This window comes from Hemicordylus capensis, chromosome 1 (assembly GCF_027244095.1).
Source record: "Hemicordylus capensis ecotype Gifberg chromosome 1, rHemCap1.1.pri, whole genome shotgun sequence".
Taxonomy (NCBI): Eukaryota; Metazoa; Chordata; class Lepidosauria; order Squamata; family Cordylidae; genus Hemicordylus; species Hemicordylus capensis.
In genome coordinates, this window is record NC_069657.1 from 227721418 (window position 1) to 227744116 (window position 22699).

Below are 22699 nucleotides of genomic sequence, written 5' to 3' on the forward strand. Positions count from 1 at the left end.
TCTGTTCAACTTTGGGAAAAATTCAAACAAGCAACATACAATATCTTATTTTATCAGAGCCACAAGGGTACACACTATTCATATAAAGTATCCCTTAACACATTAAACTGCAAGGGTAAATCCCCTCCAATTGGGAATATATTAATCCTGTAGATCTTTGCATTGAAAACTGACTGAATTAAGATACAAATGAAGGCCGAGAGGAACGAAGTATCTGCAAATATTATGTGAATTCTAGCTTTAATGCCAGAGTCTAACTTTTTCTGAATTTATGCATACCACCAGTTGCAGCTGCCACACAACTGGGACAGTAAAAAATACTAAAAATGTCCAATGGGAATTTTTCAACACTTAGGTTAAAATTTGTAATCCAAACTTGGAAAGCACATAATGGGCTTTGTTGGTTTGTTTTTTTAATTGAGGGGATGTGATGACCCCCTGGTCTAAATTCAATTAAAAGAAGGAAAAAACAACTGGTTTACAAGGATAGGTATAGGTGTGCAGTTCCAACTGCCATGGTCAAGATGTCACATAACGTTCATGTCATGAGAGCATGAAACCTGATGTCCAGTCAGATACTGTACTGACCTACAAAATCATAATCATGAGGACACAATTTGACTAGGTCCTCCGTGGTCCAGTCCGCTGCCTGTGGGAAACTCCATGGGTCTAGTTTCTCCTCGTTTTCAGCTGTTACATCAGGGCTGCACAACTTTGGTCCTCCTACAGATTTTGGACAACTCTCCCCATCCTTCACTACTGGCCATTGGGGATGATGGGAGTTATAGTCCAACAAGAGCTGGAGGCTCAAAACATGCAGCCCAGGGCATGGGGGAAAGTAAGTAATGCTTTAACTATAGAAATTGCCATGCTTCTTCCACAACCTTTCTATGTGTGTAGTTCTCTGTGGAACAGGGAATGAGTTGAATTCTTTTTTGGACCTAGCAGGTTGCTGTAGGAGAGATATATTTATAATTAATTCACAAGTAAGCCTTGAAATAATGGGGGAGGGGAGGAAAACCAAGGCTTATCACCGTGCCTTGCCCACTTTGACTATGAAGCACCTCACAAGCACCATGAGGGCTTGTGTGGGGAGAGCGGGGTCAAACCCGCTCTCCCTACACACAAGCAGGGAGCTTGCCCTGGGTGGCCGGATTGGTTGCCTAAACAATTACCGGCACCATCATGGAGCCAGTTGGGGCAGTGGGGTTCAGGGGATGCCTGGCCCCCAGAAGTCCTACAATGCCCCGTGCAAGTGTGTGAGGCATTCTGGGGAGCCCCCCCCGTGCTGGGAGACTTGTAGCCTCCCTGTCGGGGGTCTCCTCATGAGTCGCTGTGGCATGGAGCCACGCGGTGACAACTCACAATCACAAAAATGGGGTTAGCTGAATGCTCGCTCCACTAACCTCATTTGGTGGGGGGCATTTTAGAGGGCTGGCTACCAGGAGCTGTGTGGCTCCTGTGGCAGCAAACCACCATCAAAATAGGGCTGAGCTCCCTTAGCCCAGTTTTGACTGGTCATGGGAATAGCCTCTATATGTTCAACCAGGATAGTTAAGGGACACGAAGGAGAAATGAATCTGTATTCAGTAATTTTGAAGACTCCTGTATGTACATTGATGGCACTATACAAGGCATTATGAATGAATTATATTATAATATTAATTAATAATGAATAATCCAGTCATGCCATATACAACATTTCAGAGATAAAAATACAGACATGCTTGTAATACCCATACCAAGAATTACCGCCTTAGTGCCCCCTCCAGAATTACATATTGCTAACAAATTTTATTTAGTCAAATTTGTACACTGCCCCAAACTTTCATCTCTGGGTGGTTTACAGCAACATTATAAAAGGTTAAAACACAAAAAATAAAAATCTTAAAACAATTTTAAAACCAGAGTCAGGTTAAAAAAAGCTTTGGTGAAGAGGTAAGTCTTCAAGTGCTTTTTAAAAATTGTCGGAGGTGGTGAGGCTCGTATTTCAGTAGGAAGTGCATTCCACAGTCTTGGGGCAGCAACAGAGAAGGCCCGTCCCCGTGTGACCACCAGATGAGCCGGTGGCAACTGGATATGAACCTCTCCGGATTATCTCAATGGGATGATCTAAATGCACTATGTTGCTATGTTTAAGTTGTATTCATTTATTCTGCAACAGCCACCCACACTGGACTTTCAAAGCTTGGCACTAGTACACTGAACAAAACTTTCCTTAAAATAAAAACATTTTTCACCTCACAAAAGATCCGGTTGTACTTATTATAGCACAGCAGGCACCAATTCATACACATAGCAGCAGCAGCAGCAGCAGCAGCAGCATTTACTATGTTGAGCAGTTGGAAGGGGGAGAAATGGAGAGTTCTCATAAGCTAACAAAATTTATTAATTGTTTTTAATGGCATGCTCAACATCCCAGAAAGACAGAACAGGGGCAGTGTTTTATCAGAGGCAAGAAAATAAAAATAGGAACTGTTCCTAGTAAGTAATGACAGGGTGGGGCTGTTTCCAGATCAGCATAAACGGAAGCTGTTGTTTTTACCACTTTGTTTTATAGTCCCCCCCCACCAAAGTACAAAACAAGAAACTAAAAGCCCACATAGAAGCCAACTGTGGCTTCTAAACTGTTTGAATGCTACAGGGCTGCCATCTTCCAAATGTGAGCTCACTGCTGGACACACAAGCGGGACAGGCGGTGGGGGGTGAGAGATCCTTTCCCAATACACTGAAGATGCAGGAGTGTATTTTTCATCTCAATTCCCCACCGAAGGGTGGTCAGACCCACCCAAGGGAGAAAAACGTGAGCGAGGTATACTTGGCGGATCCCATTCCCCTCACTGTCTGAGAGGTGTCATGGAAGAAACAGCAGTGGCAGACAAAGAAGTGGTGCTGTGTGAGTCCCACCTGGAAGGCCTCGAGGACCTGGCACCATGTCTGGACTCCACTGGGGGTAGGGCGGGAATGGTGCTTGCTCAAGGGTCAGGACCAGTATGGAGAGGGAAGGAGGATTCAGTGATGCTGATGCTACGAAGCCCTGAGGTGGAGCAGACAGGTCGTTCAAGCCAATCCTGTCCCAGGCTCACTTTCTTGGGCATTTGATGGCAGCAACAAATTGTTCCAGTAAGAACTAATCTGCCTACTTTCACTATCCCTACAACGGTACCAAATTTGGTCCAAATCGGTTCCCACTTGCACCTCAAATATTCACGTCTGCCATATTGAATCAGGGTAGATGACATAATTACAAACTACACCACTGAGGTGTTCCCATATGTCACTCACTACAACTGTAGCAAATTTGGCTCAAATCGGTTAGACAGCCCACAAGTTAGTCCACTTTCACTTCAAACATTTCCATGTCCACCATCTTGAATTAGGGTGGATGACGTAATTACTAACTATGCCATTGAGCCATTCCTGTTTCCCTACAGCTGCAGCAAATTTGGTTCAAATGGATTAGGAGGTTCACAAGTTAGCCCACTTGTGCCTCAAATGTTTGTGTCTGCCATCTTGAACGGGGTGTATGACATCATCACAACCTATGCCATTGTGTCCCTATGGGTCCTTACAACCGTACCCAATTTGGTTCATATTGGTTCAGGCACTGTGAAGTTGATAGTCATGGGTTGGGGGTGGGGAGACACACAAGGGACAAGGAGGGACAGACAGAATACCGGGTGCTCTCATAAACCTACTGGAAATTAAGCGAAAAACTCCATCTGAACGTCAGCTGAAGGAGTGGCTTCTGTGATGGATGGAACTGAGAAAGCCTGCACCAAAGAGGCTTACAAAATAGCTCCCGTTTTAGACATTCCAGGCTCTTCACGCAACGTTTTGAGATATTCCAGGCCAGTCACCAACGTTTTTGGAACAAGGACCAGTCTTTATCTCCAATCTACAACAGGGAAGGAAGGGTGCTTAAATAGCATCTCCTTTCTGGGAGTACTAGCTGCAAAGGGAGCCACTATATTTGAGCAGAAGCAGGAATGCCTTCCTCATCTCTGCATAATAAGCTGCAGCTGCCTCTTTTGTATATGCTTATGTAGCAGGTAATGGAGCACCAACCTCCTTTGTGTTGGCTCTGTGCCCTTGTTTAAGAAAAAAGAAACCCTAGTCCATTCCCTCTGTCTGGTAAAGGCACAAATGGGACTGGTGCAATCTACCTTAGGTTAAGGTGTGAAACTTGTGGGCGTAACCAATTAAAAACTAATGCTAATACACTTACTCTACTTATTAGGTACCTATTGAATAGGAATGCTCATTTTCTTCAGATTCGGTATCCATTTCTAATATATTTAGAACGTTGTACCTAATACTAGAACTTAATCTACCGACAGTACACAAACTACTGTTCTGGTTAACATAAGTGCCTTTAGGGAACTAGGTCTTACAATTGTGCTGGTCTATTTTTTCAGAATAGTAAGAATGTCAGGATTTTAGTTTTTGTGTAGCAATGAAAACAGTGGCTCATGATATTTTCATTATATGTGTTTGGGCTGTTAAACATACATTTCAAAGTTAATATTACAAACAACAATGTATGGAAGTGTTCTGTTGGGAACAATAATATGAACACCTTGCTTGATTTAAATAAAGCAAGATTCTTTTCCCCCCTTTATCAGCTAATGAGTGGCTAAGGCAAAGAAGGCTTCCTGACACACATCAGAAGTTCTAAACCAGAGACAAAACTCATCAACTTCTGTCACACACATTCTAAAACATAGTACTTCACATACCAATGTCTGGTATCACAGCTTTTTTTTAAAAAACCCAACAGCAAAATGTGTATTTAGATCATTGTTTATGTTTATTGGGTAAAGGCATATATCCACTATTAATGATCTATCAAAATGCAAACAAATAGAACCAATAATGATTTCTGAATACTTTACAGACATATCATAACATCATTAAAAGAGGTTTTTGGTCAGTGGTTGGAGGTTTGTGTCTGACAGCCTGCTTAATTCCTGGAGAATTTGTGCTTCCTTTTTATACATCTGAAAAGAGTGATGAAACAACAGTGAACATAAACATTTCCTTCCAAATAACACACCACCACCTGATCTCAGCAATTTATTCTGCACAATCCTAGGGTTAGAAGTTATATAAAGTAGATAGATAAACTTTATTACAGTCTTTGACCAGTACAGAAGCAAGAAGGGCGGTGAGGGAGCACAAAATCAGGCCCATACAATAATATAGCAACAATAACTTTATGAATATACAGTAGTATAGTAGTATAGTAGATTACTGCAGTAGATTACCCATTAGATGTCGCCATATATTCATTGCTATTACACAAAACCTAGCCACGTTATGAGTAACGGGAGCTTGATGGTCTGATAAGAGAAATAAAATATATGCTTTATCTCCTCTGTCTGGTAGGTCCTTAATCAAGGGTAAAATTAATGATTCACATGATTCTCTATAAAAATTACAGTATAATAAAACATGACCCACATCCTCTGTGGCCTGTGTACTACATGGACAGTAAAGTTCATAATAAGGAACCCCATATAAAACTGCTGAAGGCAATATGTCAAAGCAGGCCAGCGCAAATGCTCTACGATATTTGGAAGTTATTAGGGCTTGACAATAATCAGCTGGCTTGGTGCTAAAAGCATGTCTCCATGATTTAAGTCATTTTGGGGCCTTGCTTATCTCCTGTTGCCATTCCATATCCAATATTCTTTGCTTTACAGCCTTTTTTGCTTGTTCGTAACCCAAGGATTGCAGTACTTCAAGGGAAAAGCCAAAAAGGCAAGCTTTTCTTTAACAACTGACTTCCACTGTGATTGGAAACTATCTTCAAGCATCAGTGGGGCAAGACCCATTGGTGAGAATACCACCTTCAGCCAGTAGTTAAGGGTGGTAATCCACACTCGGGTTTCCACTCGCATGACTCCTAATTCCATTCTTAATGCTGTGTTAGAGACATGTTTAGGGACTTGCATAATTGATCTTAGAAACTTAGATTGTACTGTCTCTATCTGGGCAAGGTTAAAGTAAGGGCCCCACTGTGCACTAGACTGTGTATAGTAGCTGTGCCACTACTTTTGCCTCAAATAATTTCAAAACTGCAGGGACATATTGCCCTCCTTTGGTATGAGAGTAGGATATAATGGCCGAGGCACTCCCCTGTGCTACTTGTGAAGCACAATCTAGGTGTGCATCTCTCCGACCTGAAGAATGGAAGGTTATTCCTAGATAGCTAAAACAGTGTACCTGGTCTATTCTGTTGCCATTTATATTCCAACTATTGTCCTTAACTCTCCTGGCAAAGATCATTATTTTCGTCTTTTGATAATTTATCAGCAGCTTTTCCTCCTCACAGAATTGCGCAAAGGATTTTAGGGCTCTTCTTAGCCATACCACAGACCGTGAAAGAATAACCATATCATCAGCGTACAAAAGTGAGACATGCCTATGTGCTAATTTAGGTGGGTGGAACTCTTTTTTTTATCAAGATGTTTTACTCTGAGTTGATATAGTAATTAAACAGTAATGGGGCAAGCACACACCCTTGACTCCTCACATTGTAGAGATTGAACCAGTTAATTGACCCTGAATGCCACATCTAACTCTCAGTTTTGTATTATTATGCAGCCTATATATCAGTAATAGAAGTCGTTTATCAATATTGGTTAGCAATAGTTTTATCCATAACCTCTCTCTAGAGATGGAATCAAAAGCAGACTTTAGATCTACAAAGGATTAAGATCCAGTTTAAGATCCAAATTTTAGGAGCTATTGTTCATTATTATGTACCATACTACTGCTGGTATATTGTTTTTAATTCTCTTTAATTTTTGTATGTTTTCTGTATGGCCTACGGCCGCAATAATAAATTGACTGATACAAAGGCTGCATGAAGTGGGATCTTAAAACCATGTGCATATTTCTCCACTAGAGGTTGCAAAATCATCGCTTGATCTATTGCAGATCTTCCTGGCCTAAATCCTGCTTGTTCTTCAGCTAGAATATTGTTATTTTCTATCCAAACATAGAACTTCACAAATAGGTGCTTTGTGTAAAGCTTGCTGACCACATTCAAAAGACTGATCGGGCGATAGTTGGCAGGATCTTTCCTTTGCCCTTTTTTATAGATTGGGACAATAATTGCCATACCCCAGTCTTCTGGTATATGGGTGGATTTATCAACATATGTGAAGACTGCTGCCAATACTGGTGGCCACCTATATAAAGTGTATTTTTCTCACCCAATGTTTTCTGTGTGTCTGTAAAGTCAGATCCTATGCCTCTAGAATTATCCTATGATTCAAGTATTCCTAATATTTCTCAGCTCAATCAGAACACTTACCTGCTGCCATTCTGCTTCCGTGTCATGTTTATATCCAAGCAAGTGGCACAAGCCATGAGCAATAGTCACCTGCTCAAGGGAAAATGTATTTCAGTAATTCATATATTTTTAAGACTAATTTTAAAAAACAATGTAGAAGGGCCTTGCTTCATAATAAATAGCTGCACTGAAAACTGCCATAAGGGACACTCTGGTGTTTACAAATTGTACACACCAAATTTCATTCTGAGTTCTTAATGTTCAAGGGAGCTGTTACAGTACTATGTGTTTTATGTTTTTCAGGACTCACGTGCAAATTGATGCAGCAGTTGAGTAGGGTTCAAATTTAAAATGCAAAATAGCATTCTGTATGGTCACAATCGCTTTCATTCTGTCATCGCAGTGTTCAAATGAGATCCCATGTTAGAAACAAGCAGAATGTTAACCAAATGCCTCACTTTGCCTGGCAAGTAAAAGTATACTACTATTTTTTCCTATGATAGGAAAATCTAGTTTAAATCTTCACACCAGTAACTTGATCCTAAAACACATTTACTTGGAATTAGTTCCACTGAAGTCAGTGGGGCTTTTGTCACAATAAGTGGGGTTAGGAGCGTAGGTTTAGAAAGCCAAAAGTTATTTGCTCAACCTATTATTGAAAGTCAAGTATGGTCATTGCTTCTCCTTTAGTGTAACTTCAGCGGGAGTCACATGCAAGGAGAGTCTCTGTAACATCATGACTGCCATGTCAGAACTCTGTCTTGCACCAGTATTATGATGAATGAATTAGTAAACACATGCTTACTGTGAGAATGCTGTTGTAATTTTCTTTGTTCTCCTCACATTGTTGATGGATATATTCTACTCCTAGAAAAATGTCTCCCAGATTGTTTTCATCGTTAGCACAAGGCTGTGGTAGTTCTCCTGCTTTCAGATTCTGTGAAGAAAACAGACCCCACCCATAATCCAAAAAGTGACATTTAAGAAGATCTGGGTATATACAATATAACATATATATAATATACGTTATCAAATTTTGCAAAAATTTTGAACATTAACAACTGGCACTGATAGAGAGATGGTATGCTTTGGAGCAAAGATATCACATGCTACAGGTCAGATGCATGGCTGCAATCCTAACTATACTTACTCAAGCAAACACTTAAAACTGGGCCATTACTTTCCAGCTGTGGAGTAGAAACATTAAAATATCATAAAGGTAAAGTGTGCCGTCGAGTCAGTGTCGACTCCTGTGACCACAGAGTCCTGTGGTTGTCTTTGATAGAATACAGGAGGGGTTTACCACTGCCATCTCCCGTGCAGTATGAGATGATGCCTATGAACATTTTCCTATATCACTGCTGCCCAATAGAGGTGTTTCCCATAGTCTGGGAAACATATCAGCAGGGATTTGAACTGGCAACCTGTGGCTTGTTAGTCAAGTCATTTCCCCACTGCACCATTAGGTGGCTCAATGTATCATACTTTCTGGAATTATTTGAATTAAATAATTTGAATTAGTTCTGTACAAGTGCTTAGTTACTACAGTGGTTTAAAAAAAAGAAAAAAAGGAGTTGAACAGGTCTTTAAAAGGAAGTTAGTCTTAAGTATATCACTTGATTCCAACACAGATCAATGTCCACTGGAGAAGACAGGCACCGTTATCCTTATTGCTTGTGCAAAGTTTATCTAAATGAATATGACTTGTTCAGGACTGATCATTTTGCAACTCTACAGTGGTGTCTTATCGTGTTGTTGTTGTGAACTTTTTGGGCACAGGGACCCATCTTGGTAAACTGCATCGATATTTTTTGTTTAAAAGTGGCATACAAACATCCATAGTAGTTTAGTAGTAGTAGCAGTCTTTAAGGTGCCACAGTCCTTCCCACAAATGAGACAAAAGATGCCTATGGAAGAACTTTGTTGTCTGCAAGAGTTAACAATAATGGATGATCTGACTATCGAAGGATCCCAAGCAACTGATGTCAAATAACTTAGTTCTCATCTATGAATACTAAAGTCCTGTTTCTGTTCTTATGCCATAAGCATTACAAAACTATCTGGTAGGTTCTTTAGCTTTTTATAATTTTCAGTTTTAATTTGAAGCTAATAATGATTGTGGTTTTTAATCTGACAACTTTTTTTCGGTTTAATTTAGTTAATTTGATTACTTTTATTGTATCTTGCATCAACAATAAGATAATTGTTATGAGCCGCCCTGAGCAGTAGTGCACTGGAGGGGCGGGGTAATAAATATAATAACTAGTGGTGAGCTGGTGGAGGCAAAACATTTACCTCATGAAATGGGAAAGATAACACGTCGGTGGGGAGATCCTTCTGTCGGTAGGCTCTGTTGAGCCGCTGGATCTGCCTGTTGCTCACACAGATGAGGCCGAGGCCAAAGCGCGGCACCCCCAGGAGGCCCCGGAGTCGCTCTGTCTTCTCACGAAGCGGCGCCCTCCGGAGAGGGATGACTTTCTGCAGATTGCGTATCACCAGGCTCATCCCATTCAAGGGGGGGGGGGACTCTCTGCAACAGCGACGAGGAGCTCTGCTGCGGTGGGTGGGTGGGTGCCCTTGTTGTGTTGAATTTAAAAGGAAAAGGAGCTGCTTCCTTTGACCATACTGAGCCTGCTCCAAGGCTTCCGAGTATGCGCAGATGCACAGCGACTAACTCGTCGATGGACACAGGGGAAAGTTATGCTACATGTAACTGCTGCTCTCAGAGGGCGACTCCTAATTGGGCGTACCGGCATCAGGCCCCCTTCTGTTTCCCAACTGAGCCCCCGCTTTCCATAGACATGAGGAGGAATAGTCCTAACGCAGCCGGTATGTAAAATGGAGCGGCTTTCCCACTTCCAGGGCTTTTGTCACAGAGATAAATGTGAAGGGAAAGCGTGACGCCGCGCGAAGCGCTCCTAGAGACAGAAGAGACGAGTTCTTACAATGCACAGGAAGAGGAAAACACTATTTCCATCATTGGCCAACGACAGTGTAGTATCACTTTGCCATAATCATCAACGAGTGGTACACTATGCATCTGAGCATGCTCCAAAACATTGGCGCATGCTCAGTATGGTTAAATGAAGCTCCTTTTCGTTTTAGAGTGGCTACAAACATGGAGACTGGGCATGAGCAACGACACGGAAGTTTATCAGGAAAGAGGAGGAGGAAGTACTGAAATCTGATGGTGTAGGGGAGAATGACACACTAGCCTATCAGAAAACCCTACAGTGTACCACTCGTTAATGATTATGACACTGCTTTCAATCGAATACCGGAAGTTCAGGCTCCTAGTCTAGGACTTTATGGTCTTTTTCTATCTCTATGGCTTCTAAGGAAGCGGAGTTGTTTTACGCGCATGCGCCTCGGCGGCTTTGAGCTCTCGTCTGCCTCTGGTGACCAGAGAGATGGCGCCGACTGAAAGAGGTGCTGCGTTGCTTCCTGGTAAGCATTGGGGCCAGTGGACATTTCGGGGTGTGAGGTGTAGTGGTGGCTGTTGCGCGCGCCCCTCCCCCCACGAGGGGAGGGGGACCCGCTGCTTCTGCCTAACCTGCGTCCCTTGACTGGGGAGCCCTTCCTTCCTCCCTCCCTCCCGCGGGGGATCCTTGCTGTAAACAGAGAGAGCAGGTCCTGGGGCTTCCTCTTCCTTGCAGGCCTCCACCTGCGGAGTGTCCAGTCAAAAGAGGCTTACAGGGGTTGGTCGATGGCTGTAAACGCCAGAAATCCCCAGATGTTGATTACAACTCCCATAATCCCCAGTGAAAGGCCATTGCAGCTGGGGATGCTGGGAGTTGTAGTGAACAACATCTAGGAATCCCTGTTAGAGGGAACACTGGTTGAGGGAACTCAAGCCTTGGGTCGGGGCGTTCCTCCTCACCAAACTCCCTTTAGTGACTATTTTATTTTATTTTATTTTATTTATTACTAGTAATGATTTGCATTGATTAATCCAGGGCTTCCCAATTTGTGGTACTCCAGTATTGCTGAACTGAACTATAACTCTCATAATTCCCAGCCGCAATAACTTGTAGTTGGGGATTATGGGAGTTGTAGTTCAGCAACATCTGGACTACCACAGGTTGGGAACCCCTGGATTAAGAGACTGAGGCACTGCTCAGATTTCCTGACTTGCTTGCCTGCTTCTGTTGTTTGGCCTCTTAAATCCTCCCTGCTTCCTTCTCAATTTGTCCTCTGCTGAGATAATATGGGAGGAGCACATGTAGGTCTAGCTTTCATGAAGAAGGTAAATTTGTGCCTGGGCTCAGATGGCGAGTGGAGGCTCACATGGTTGAGTGAGTTGCCCCTCCATACACACAGATCCCCTCTGTAGAAATAAACTAGCATGCCAGGATGTAACCTTCCTGATATACTAGTTTATTTGTTTGTTTTTAATGTGCAGGGCATTTTTTTTGCATAGAGTCATTCAGTGCTGTAAGCTCCCACCAGCAGTCTCAAATGGTACAATCCAGACACAGATTTACCACCTCAATGAGAACTAGGCCGTTGAAAAGGGAGAAAGTGTTGGTTTCTTTCTTGGTCAGTGAATTATATTGCTTTTTTATCTTGTTTATACTTGTTATCTCAAGTACCGTAATTGTATATAATAGTGCTTTTTATTGTAATATCTATTATTATTCGTGTTTTTGGTATCTACTTTCTTTGCACATATAGTTCAAGTTGGTAACCAAAACTGGACCACAACCAGCCAATCCACACATTATTTAGACCAGAGTACTTGCTAAGGGTGCAGTGGGGAAATTACTTGACTAGCAAGCTAGAGGTTGCCAGTTCGAATCCCTGCTGGTATGTTTCCCAGACTATGGGAAACACCTATATTGGCAACAGAGATATAGGAAGATGCTGAAAGGCATCATCATTTGATACTGCGTGGGAGATGGCAATAGTAAACCCCTCCTGTATTCTACCAAAGTCAACCACAGGGCTCTGTTCTCACCAGGAGTCGATACTGACTTGAGGGCACACTTTACCTTTACCTTTACTTGCACTTAATCAGCTGTGGTGGCACAGTGGGGAAGCAGCTTGCCTAGGGAGCAAGAAGCTGTTAGTTTGAATCCCTGCCGGTGTGCTTCCCAGACTTTGCCTAGTAAATATATATTTGTAGTCACCTATATCAGGCAGCAGCAATATAGGAAGGTGCTGGAGGTTGATGCTTACTGCAGTGACAGTGGCAAAGGCATCATCTCCTACTGCGTGGGAGGAAGGCAATGATAAACCACTCCTGTATTCTACCAAGAAAACCACATGGCTCTGTGGTCGCCAGGAGTCGACACCGACTCGACGGCACAGTTTTTCCTTAATCCTGTTGCTGTCATGTTCAAACTGGTTTCGATGGTGAGAAAACTGGTAGTGATAAATTCAGTGCTGCTGCAGCTTATCCAGAGCTTATGAACATGAACTGTTTTAATGGGCTGGCTAATAGCTCGGTGGGCTATAGGTTGTAGCATGTGTTGTCTTATTGAGGTGGCATGTATTTGCACTACACTCTTAATAGTAGTGTGATTGTTCTGATATTGGATGTCAAGAATGTATTGTTAGAGAATAATGTTAGATGTGCAGAATCTGTTGCTGAAGAATATGTAGAAAGCATTTATGCTTCTCTGAAATGGTTTCTTATTTTAAAAGGATTGTTATGATACTATAATGAACACTACATTTATTTGTATTGCAGGTTACTAGCATGGTGGGCTAAGGAGGTGAAAACTATTGTGGACACCTAGCTGTGAAGATGAACCCTAATATTCCTTTCAGTGGACAGCAGCCTGGAGTTTTCCAGGCACCATCTTGTACTTCTGCTACAATGTTTCCTGTTCAGCCACCAGTCCAGTTTGGTCAGCACTCTTTTTTTGGGCAGAACAATGGAGGACTGGTAAAGAATCCAAGGTTTACGCACCTACCTGATTTCACCCTAACTTCAGGACTACATACTTCAGGGCAAACTCTGGGATTTGGACAGCCACCAGGATTTACACAGTCTTATTCTCTTGCACAAACTGCATCCTTTGCAACTGTTTCTGCACCAAATAGCTCTTCCATTGCTGGCAAGCCAAAATTCAGTTTTAAACCACCTACAAATCTTGGGACTTCTCCGAGTACTTCTAACTTTGGAACAGCATCTGGAGAAACTTCAGGCAGTGGCTTTGTGGAATCAGATTTCAGCTTCAAAACCCAAGATAATGCAGTGTTTAAGCCTATCTTTGGTACTGGTTCAGAACAAGAGAAAATACCAAGCCAGATAACCCCAGGTCCTTTTCAGTTTTCCTTTCCAGGTGGTGGTGGACCTGGAAGAATAGCCCCCTTTGCCATGTCTCAAGAGACCAACAATCTGAGTGTAAATGCAAACTTCAGCTTCTCAAAACCAGTAAGCAGTAATACATCTTCCTTCTCTGCTTCTTTACCAAGCCAGACTGCAGAGAATGAGAAAAAGAAACCTGTCATTCTCTTTGGAAGTCCTAATAGCAGTTTTACTTCTTTTTCTAACTCATCTGCTGGGTCTTTGCTTTTCGGTGATGCTTTCCAAGGGGGTAAAACAAGCAAACCAGAACATGAAGAATTGCTAGCTCTGGATGAGCCACTTCCACTCCTTGGGAAGGGAACAAAGAGGAAAGAGGAAAAAGAGCACTCTCCGAGAAGACGTGATTATGATGTTGTAGATGAACCGGAGCTTCTAGCAAGGAATGATCATTCTATCAACAAGCGGCCAGTCAGGTTGCATCGACCTCGTGTAGGTGGCTTGTTTGGCAGAACGTTGCAAGATGTGCTGAAAAGTAATAAAGACAACGGGCGTCCTAAGAAAGACTCCAGAATCGAGAGAGTTGGCCTAGAATCTGGAGATGTGGAACAGACAAATGTAGCAGAGGGAAGCCAGTCTGGTTTTCCTATAACTAGGCCAGCAGCCCAAGAGGAAGAAAGTAAGGCAAAACTGAAGAAAGGTAAGCATCAAAACTTGATACTAAGTAGTGCAATGGAAGATGAACAGATTCCAGTCTTATGGTAACTTCTGGTAAAATATATATATATGTATATAAACTTGGACACATAAAATGGAGGGAGGCTTGTGGTCACAAGTAGGGATGTGCACGAACCGGTTTGGAGGCCCTGTTACAGACCTCTGAACTGGTTCGAAGTATCGGCTGGTCCGGCGGGGGGGAGTACCTTTTTAAGGAGCAAGGAGGGTGCTCTTAACTCCCCCTGCACACACACACACCCAGTGCTGTGTTTAAAAATGGCCCCACGGCATGGCAGTGAACCTCCTTGCCGCCCCGATCCGTGCACTGCAGTGGCAAGGAGGTACGCTGCTGCCCCGTGGGACCATTTTTAAACACAGTGCCAGCGGGGGAAACATGGTGGAGGCGTGGGAGAGCACCCTCCCTGTTCCTTAAAGGTAAACTCCTCCACCCCACCGTCGAACCGGCTAAACCGCCGGTTCTATTCACATCCCTAGTCACAAGCATCACAAGCTCTTTCAGAAAGCAAGCAAGACCACTAGCAGGAGCTGCAAGAGAATGGCTGGATTGGGGTGAGTACATGAGGGACTCTCACCTCATGGATTCAGGAGATGCCACCACTTTCCTTCCTTCTGGCCAGTTGTGCATGCCACTCTGTGCACATAGTGTGGAACTGTCTGCTTGCAGTGGTGACAGCAGCAGCAGCAGGAAAAAACACATCTTCTTAGCCTTTGCTCACCTGTCGCCTGCCTTCACTTTGGCCCACTGGGCCAGAAGGAGAAAGAATGCAGGTGGTGTCTCCTGCATGCAGCTGGTGAGAATCCCCTCATCTGCCCTTCCCACAGCTATCCACCAGCATTTCCTTCCTCCTGCTTGCGTCCTCCTCCACAACACACCCCTTCCTTCTTTGCTTACTGCCACCAGCTTGCATCAGGTGGACAGACCCCAGCTGGAGGCAGCAAGGAAGGCAGGAGCATGTTGCTCACTATTGATTGTGGTCTCCTTCAGCAACACAGCCTTCCTTGCTTGGAGGCAGGCAGAGCCTATCCTGGGAGGAGGAGGAGGAGGAGGGCTCCCTCTCCTTTGCTTGCTGCCTCCAGCTTAAGTCCGCCTATCAGGCATGAGCTGGAGGCAAAAGGAGGGGTGCATTACTTCCTAAGACTAGCATCCGCTTCCAGAAATATGCCCCTCCCTTGCAGGCTCTGCCACTGCACTGCACAGCAGCAGTTTTAAAAGGTGCTGCCAGCGCTTCCGGGAACCTAATCCCCCACCCCCCAATCCCCATTGCCCCAATGGATTGATATTTGCGGATTCCGTATCCGCGGTCATAGAGCAGAATGGAACTACCGTGAATATCGAGCTTTCCCTGTATCTTTATTTCTGAGCTTTTTCTATCAGGCTATAGTAGTTGTGTTACAAGGACATTTTTCTTTCAGAGTCAAACCCTTCTGCCATCTCAAACCCTTTGCGTCGACATCGGAACAGTGGGAGCACAGAGAGTCTTGGGGGCTTGCCATCAAGTGAACTCACAGCCTTCCAGTGCAAAAATATTCCTGACGATCTCAATGACAGAAATGTTCTTGATAAATACTTTAAGAAGTTCGTGAAAATCCAACGTATTCGTACCAATCGAAACAAAAAGCTGGCTGTTGTTCACTGTTTTGATCATGTGAGTTCTCAGATAGTAACAAAATCAAAATCATATATGTTTGCATGCACAAACTACCATTAGGGATGTACTATGGTGAGTCGTATTTGGTATTGTCACAAGTAATCTCTACCTTTTAGGAACAAAGTGTTTCTAGAACAGGGCTTGACAAATCCCTGGTGCCTAGAAACCTAACTCTGGTGCCTAGAGAAAGCCAGCTCAGTTATTGCAGCCCTCCTCCTTTCTCCACTCTTACAACATTGCTCTTCCTACCTCCTTTCCCCCTCTCCAAGTCCTCTTGGGCATGCGCTCCTCTTAATAGTTATATACTGCTTTTCCAGAAAACGTTCTCAAAGCGGTTTACATTAAAAAAAATGAAATGGTTCCCTGTCCCCAAAGAGCTTGCAATCTAAAAAGAAACACAAGATAGCCACCAGCAACAGCCACTGGAGGGATGCTGCGCTGGGGCTGCCTAGGGACAGTTGCTCTCCCCCTGGCAAATATGGGAGAATCACCACCTCTTTGTTCAGTCAGCCGGGGTAATCGGTCAGCCAGCCACCAGCCATCCTCCTCTAGCTTCACCATGTAGGCAAATGGACCTTCTTGCACGGGTCAATATTTTTATTTAGTTAGATTTATATGTCGCCGTATTCCCATAGGACTCAGGGCGGCTTACAAGCAATAACATACACAGCAACACAATTCCATTAAAATATATCTTACATATATCTTATATGTCTCATATGTTATATGGCTGCAAGAGTGGCAGTTGAACAAGAGTGAAGCTCTTGTAGAAGGCAGGAAGGGCTCTATGTTGGACAGGGCAGTGAGCAGGATTACTTGCTGCAGCTTCAAGAGGCCAGCCGTGAGAATTCCCTCCTCTGCTGCTGTGTGAAGAGGAAGTCTGGGGCAGCCGCGCGACTTTTCCTTCTTGCCTCCCCCTTCTGGGCATGCTGTGATGTCCACCACTGCTGCTTGCGCATCCACAACTGGCTGGCTCACTTGCTGGCCTGACCATTGCCACCACCATGTCCCTAGCATCAGATGTTCCTGGTTTCCCCTTCTTTTTCCAGGATGGGTCACATGGCATGAAGCCAGAACAGTAATAGTGGTGGTGGTAGAGGCGCCAGGCATGAGAGCATACCTCGAGGTGGGGAAATTTCTTATTTAGGGTTTTTTTTTTTTAAACCTTCACTTTGAACAATAATTATTTTGTTGAAGTTCAGACAGAGGCACATGAACACTACCCCCTGGGCAGAATTTGCTTTTATTTTGCATTTTGTGTGGTGGTTATTTTCTTAAGCTTTTCGAAGGGGGCCTGCTTAAGTAATGCCCTTTTAAATATGGTATGTATTTGTAGAATTTAAGTTGTTAAAAAGGAATGAAGAGATCTGTCCCCCACCCCACTTCTTCATATGCGTGTGTTGGCACTAATGGAGAAGGGAGGTGGAGGACAGATCTCTTCATACCTTTTTAACAACTTAAATTCCACAAATACGTAACATACAGGTGAAACTCGGAAAATTAGAATATCGTGCAAAAGTCCATTAATTTCAGTAATGCAAATTAAAAGGTGAAACTGCTATATGAGACAGACGCATTACATGCAAAGCGAGATATGTCAAGCCTTAATTTGTTATAATTGTGATGATCATGGCGTACAGCTCATGAAAACCCCAAATCCACAATCCCAGAAAATTAGAATATTACATGGAACCAATAAGACAAGGATTGAAGAATAGAACAATATCAGACCTCTGAAAAGTATACAGTGTACTGTGCTTGATTGGCCAGCAAACTCGCCTGACCTGACCCCATAGAGAATCTATGGGGCATTGCCAAGAGAAGGATGAGAGACATGAGACCAAAAAATGCAGAATTGCTGAAGGCCGCTAATGAAGCATCCTGGTCTTCCATAATACCTCATCAGTGCCACAGGCTGATAGCATCCATGCCACGCCGCATTGAGGCAGTAATTGCTGCAAAAGGGGCCCAAACCAAGTACTGAATACATATGCATGCTTATACTTTTCAGAGGTCTGATATTGTTCTATTCTTCAATCCTTGTCTTATTGGTTCCATGTAGAAGGTTACAAGTTCGATCCTGACCAAGGAGCTCAAGGTTGACTCAGCCTTCCATCCTTCCGAGGTTGGTAAAATGAGTACCCAGAATGTTGGGGGGCAATATGCTAAATCATTGTAAACCGCTTAGAGAGCTTCCAGCTATAGGGCGGTATATAAATGTAAGTGCTATTGCTATTGCTGTTGCTAATGCCACAACGTGGATTGCTTTTTTTTTCAGGCATCTGCTGCTCTGGCTAGAAAGAAAGCAAAAGAGCTACACCCAGATATAACAACATTTTGGCATAAGAAGAAACCTAGTAAGTTATTGCCTGTTACAAAATACTAGCAGAATGTTGCTGTAGTTGTGAGTGTGCATGCATGTGGGAGAGAAAGTGAGAGAGAAATGGTCCATATATTGCTGTGTTTTTTCTGTACAGAAGACATGTGTTGTCTGTGCACACACAGTTTCCCTTAGCAGAAGTTAGATCTCCCAGTATCTGAGGCAGGTTTTGTTCCTTCTGTAATATTATCCATAGGTAATGTGCTTTAATTTTCCCATAGGAGTAAATGACAGCAATTTACTTGTATGGATGTAAATAAGAAGTGTGCTCCAGAATTGGGCATGGAATGAAGTCTGTGCTTTGCCTCTGATACCTCAGCTTTGGGAAGAGCACCTGCATGCTTGCATGCGAAAGGTTCCAAGCTTCCTCCTTGGCATCTCCAGATAGGGCTGAGAGAGATTCCTGCCTGTGACCTTGGAGAAGCCGCTGCCAGTCTGTGTACCGAGCTAGATGGTCCAGTGGTCTGACTCCATAGAAGGCAGCTTCCTATGTCCTGAGGAACAGGTTTTGCCTGACCCTCAGTACAGTAGTCTTCCTGACTGCAGCCTGTTTACTTTGTCCCATAGGAATGCACATTGAGACTGCTTCTGTCTGCATGGTCCTTTTTTATCTGCATAGCCCCTCTTGATCATGATAAGATGAAATGAAGAAGTGGAGTCCAAGAACTAGCTTCTGTTTATAGGCTAGTGTGATAGCGGGGTGGCATAAAAGACTTGCTCTGGATATGATCCTTACTAGCATTTTTTTAAAGCCATCTTTGTGAGCACCTCATTTTTACAAACTGTTAGAACATATGATCAGTAAAAAGGCTTCAGTAGCCAAGTTGGCATAGCACAGAACAAGTCAGATGCACTTACATTTTATTTCAATCAATAATGCTGCTGTTTTCCCAAGGGCAGTCGATCACTCTCAAAGGGGACAAAGTTCCAGGTTTCTTTTCTAGCAGGGATGAGGAAGATCTTTGCCTAAAGCACCCGAGAGACCAAATTTTAAGATCTTTTCCCAGTTAAAACAAGGCTCCTGCCTTCCTCCCCGTACAATTTTGATTGTTTCAGACAGGCTCTGCTGCTCATGTGGCACACAAGTGGTAGAGCAGGGAGCCAGAGGAGCAAGTCCTCAAGCATCCCTCAATGCACTGTGCCAGGAGCGTAGTCCAGAGGGATTCCCCCTCAACCAGGCACTCTTGCCATCCAGCTCAGTGTATGCTTGGGCTGCATGTAGCCCAAGCATACACACAGTCCCAGCGCTGGGATGAAGAGTAGGGTTAGGTGGGGCAGGAGCACTGGGATCAGGAGCTGCTGGACTGCCCTAGCCTGGGTTAGGCTGCCCGTGAGAATAGCCTCATTCTCTTTTCTTTTCTCCACATTATCTGAGAGTATTTAAAACAAGGAGAGGCAGTAATAGTAATTGCTTATAAGGTTTTAAAATTTCAGATCTGGATCGAGATCCATAAAAATGGGTACTGCTCATGCACAGGACCCTTGCGGTAGAATGCTGCAGTTCATCGAGGCGCATGCCTACAGTGTGCTATTTAAAGGCTGACCGGGCACCATGTTCTTCAGTTCTTTTCCAGCCGCCGTTGCATGCAGTCCTCGGGCTGTAGCTCCTTGTTGATAAAGTTCTTTATTGTGAATTCCTCTGTTTAAAAAAAACAAAACCCCAAACAAATGGACTGTTAATTTCGGACTATTGACTCAGGAACAGCTTCCGGACTTCGTCGGCATAATTGGAACGGACTTTGACTACATTTTTGGATATCACTGAGGAGAAAGGAGAAACCTTTAAGAGGTGTGAGGGCTGTAGTGTCAAGCTCCCCTCGCTTATCGTTTTCTAAGCAGACGTGTAAGAATCGGGCTCTGTGGCTTCGTGCCACCATTTATGATGAAGTGTTAAGCCCTTCGACACTGGGCGAACCTGTGACTAGACCCGGTGCCAACAACTAAGCCTACTTCCTTGAAGCTGTCTCAGCCTTCAGCATCAAAATTGATACCGACCGCTTTCAAAAGCCCAAAGATTCTTTCAAAGTCGAATCAAACTTTGACACCGGGGCATTCGAAGTCCAGAGAAAAACAGTCAAGATCGGATACTCATTCGTCATCTCCATGATTAAAGGAGGACAAGATTGTGGACTTGACAAAGGAGAAGACTCCATCCCTGTCCAGTCTGCAAAGCCTGCCTTCGAAACCCCCAACAACCACTATCAGGGTTGACCACCTCCACTCGATATCAAGAACTTAGACGTTGAGGAAAGAGACACAATAGGCTTCAGAGATACCAGAAAGGAGGAACCTCTCAGTGTTGACTGTTGTTCGACATCGAGATTGTCAATGTCGAGGGCTCTGTCTCTGTCTCCAGCACTAACTCCGGTTGACTCCTTGGCCCCCGTCGACACCACCTGATCAACATTGAGAGTCTCTGTCAATGTCGACATGTCTGCCATTAACGCCAGGAGCCTGAGTTCTGGTCTCAAACCTGAATGCGCCAGTATTGTCAGTCTTGAGAATGGTGACTCCTCGATGCCAAGCCCCGATACCGACATTCGATGTTGAAGAAGAGAACAGGGGGGCTGTATTGGACCCTGCTACTGTCCTCACCTTGCTTTCCATATTGGATTCTAATTCGAGCACTCCTTCAACATCTACATTCAAAGGTTTCCCTCCATGGGCTACTGAGATGGGAACTCCTAGGGAGTTGGTTGGGGCTCAGTCGTTCAATGGTGGTACTCCTTCACCGTGTGCCCTGACTGCTGCCCATTTGGCAGGCCCTTCTCTGTGGCATTCATGTGGCTTCTCACATTCGTTGGCTGCTGGTGCAACTCCTGCTTCTGCCACTATGGGGACCAAATCCCTGGACTTTAATTTTCAGGAGGACCAACCCTGTAGATGCACATAGTCTAGGTCGTGCTTACCACTAGCGTCTGCGGTGACTCTTGTTCGGACTGTGCAAGCTCTGGCTAGTGGTGATGATCCAGTCCTACCAATAAAACCTGCTGTACAAAGTGTTTGCATTGTTACGCAGACAATTGCCTGGCCACCTGAAAAAAACTTAGTGGATACAGCCGCACAGACTATGTTTAAAGGAGTGGATATCAGGACACAAACTCTGCCTATTCTCACACCACAAGGCAAGACTACCATTGAGACTCAGACACACGTACCTTCACCAGCTCACTCACTATCTGACTATTGTGGTTCCTCCAATTTCAAATCAGTCTTCCTCTGTCTGGTTAACAACAGACGCTTCTCTGCTGGGCTGGGGGCCCCATCGTGGGGAATATCAGATTCAGGGCAAGTGGACACTTCAGCAAGCTCCGTTTCATATCAGTTTTCTGGAACTGCTGGCTGTCTTCAAGGCAATCTAAGTGTTCCTGCCGCTTCTATAGGGAAAAGTAATACAAGTGCAGTTAGACAATACCACTGCACTAGCCTACATCAACCGTCAGGCAGTGTCCCGAACTCCTTGTGTGGCCTGCAACTATGGCATTGGAGCATCAGGTCTACCCGATAGCCATCCACATACAGGGCCTGGACAACATCCTAGTGGACGACCTAAGTCGGGTTTCCCCACATCAACAACAGCACGAATGGGAACTTAAGACTGATTATCTTACACCAGTCCTCACGATTCGGATAAACCCAGCTATAGATCTGTTTGCTGCCTTGGAGAACAGGAAGTGCACTTGTGTTTGCTCCAGGGCGGGTTATGACCCGCGATCACTGGGGGATGCCTTCCAATTGGACTGGTAACAGGAGATCCTGTATATGTTTCCTCCACAGCCATTGATCAGCCGAGTGGTTGCACAACTTCTGACTGCTCCGACATCATGTATCCTAGTGACCCCATGGTGGCCAAGGCAACCATGGTTTCCACAGGTACTTAAACTGTCAGGAAACCAGTACCAAAGACTGCCACAAGAGATAGATCTCCTGAATCTAGACAACAGCAACGTCCTGCATTCAGACATTCTCACTCTAACAGCACGGTGAATCGGCTTGTGAGTATGATCCAAAGGATGTTTTCCACCTGATGTAATTACCTTGGTGAGTGGCTCCGATTCAAATCATATGCAAGAACACATGGTTTTCTGCCTAAACTGGCTACAATCAGGAATGTACTCCTCTACTTGAGTGATCTAAAATCACATGGGTTGGCTAATATATCTTTGGAGGTACATCAAGAAGCACTCTCTTCAAAACATCCAGGCTGTGATGGGAAGACTCTCTTTTCACACCCAGATGGTAAGGCTTTCTTGAAAGGCCTCATGAATTTATATCCATCTGCACTCCTGTAGAACCATGGAGTATATCTTTGGTCCTTTCCGTTTTAACCAAGGCCCCATTTGAACCTGATAAAGTGCTAATGTGTATGGACCCAG

General features: G+C 44.1%; 2 protein-coding genes across 4 annotated transcripts in view; one reads left to right on the forward strand and one right to left on the reverse strand.

Moving 5' to 3' along the window:
* Positions 1 to 4787: 4787 nt before the first annotated feature.
* YBEY (ybeY metalloendoribonuclease) lies at positions 4788 to 10577 on the reverse strand. The gene is made up of 4 exons (XM_053283092.1): positions 9599 to 10577; positions 8109 to 8240; positions 7325 to 7393; positions 4788 to 5000 (listed from the first exon to the last, which is right to left on the reverse strand). Exons 1-4 carry the CDS (start codon positions 9806 to 9808, stop codon positions 4914 to 4916), a joined length of 498 nt encoding a protein of 165 aa, XP_053139067.1. The 5' UTR covers positions 9809 to 10577; the 3' UTR covers positions 4788 to 4913.
* The window catches only part of MCM3AP (minichromosome maintenance complex component 3 associated protein), a 73026-nt gene continuing 60758 nt past the window's right edge, over positions 10432 to 22699 (forward strand). Inside the window, exons 1-4 of one of the 3 annotated variants that reach the window (XM_053283080.1) lie at positions 10432 to 10750; positions 12996 to 14256; positions 15708 to 15940; positions 18222 to 18300. In XM_053283080.1, the coding sequence (XP_053139055.1) occupies positions 13053 to 14256; positions 15708 to 15940; positions 18222 to 18300 (1516 nt within the window). In that variant the 5' untranslated portion in view covers positions 10432 to 10750; positions 12996 to 13052. Of the gene's footprint in view, positions 10751 to 11817; positions 11843 to 12995; positions 14257 to 15707; positions 15941 to 18221; positions 18301 to 22699 lie in introns of those variants that run through there. The other 2 variants (XM_053283078.1, XM_053283079.1) reach the window with 2 other exon arrangements.

Coding starts and splice junctions, on each gene's coding strand:
- YBEY (XM_053283092.1), bottom strand. CDS start 9,808: ATGAGCCTGGTGATACGCAATCTGCAGAAAGTCATCCCTCTCCGGAGG. Junction 7,394..8,108: donor ATTACAACAGCATTCTCACA/GTAAGCATGTGT, acceptor TCCCTTGAGCAG/GTGACTATTGCTCATGGCTT. Junction 5,001..7,324: donor CGGAAGCAGAATGGCAGCAG/GTAAGTGTTCTG, acceptor CACTCTTTTCAG/ATGTATAAAAAGGAAGCACA.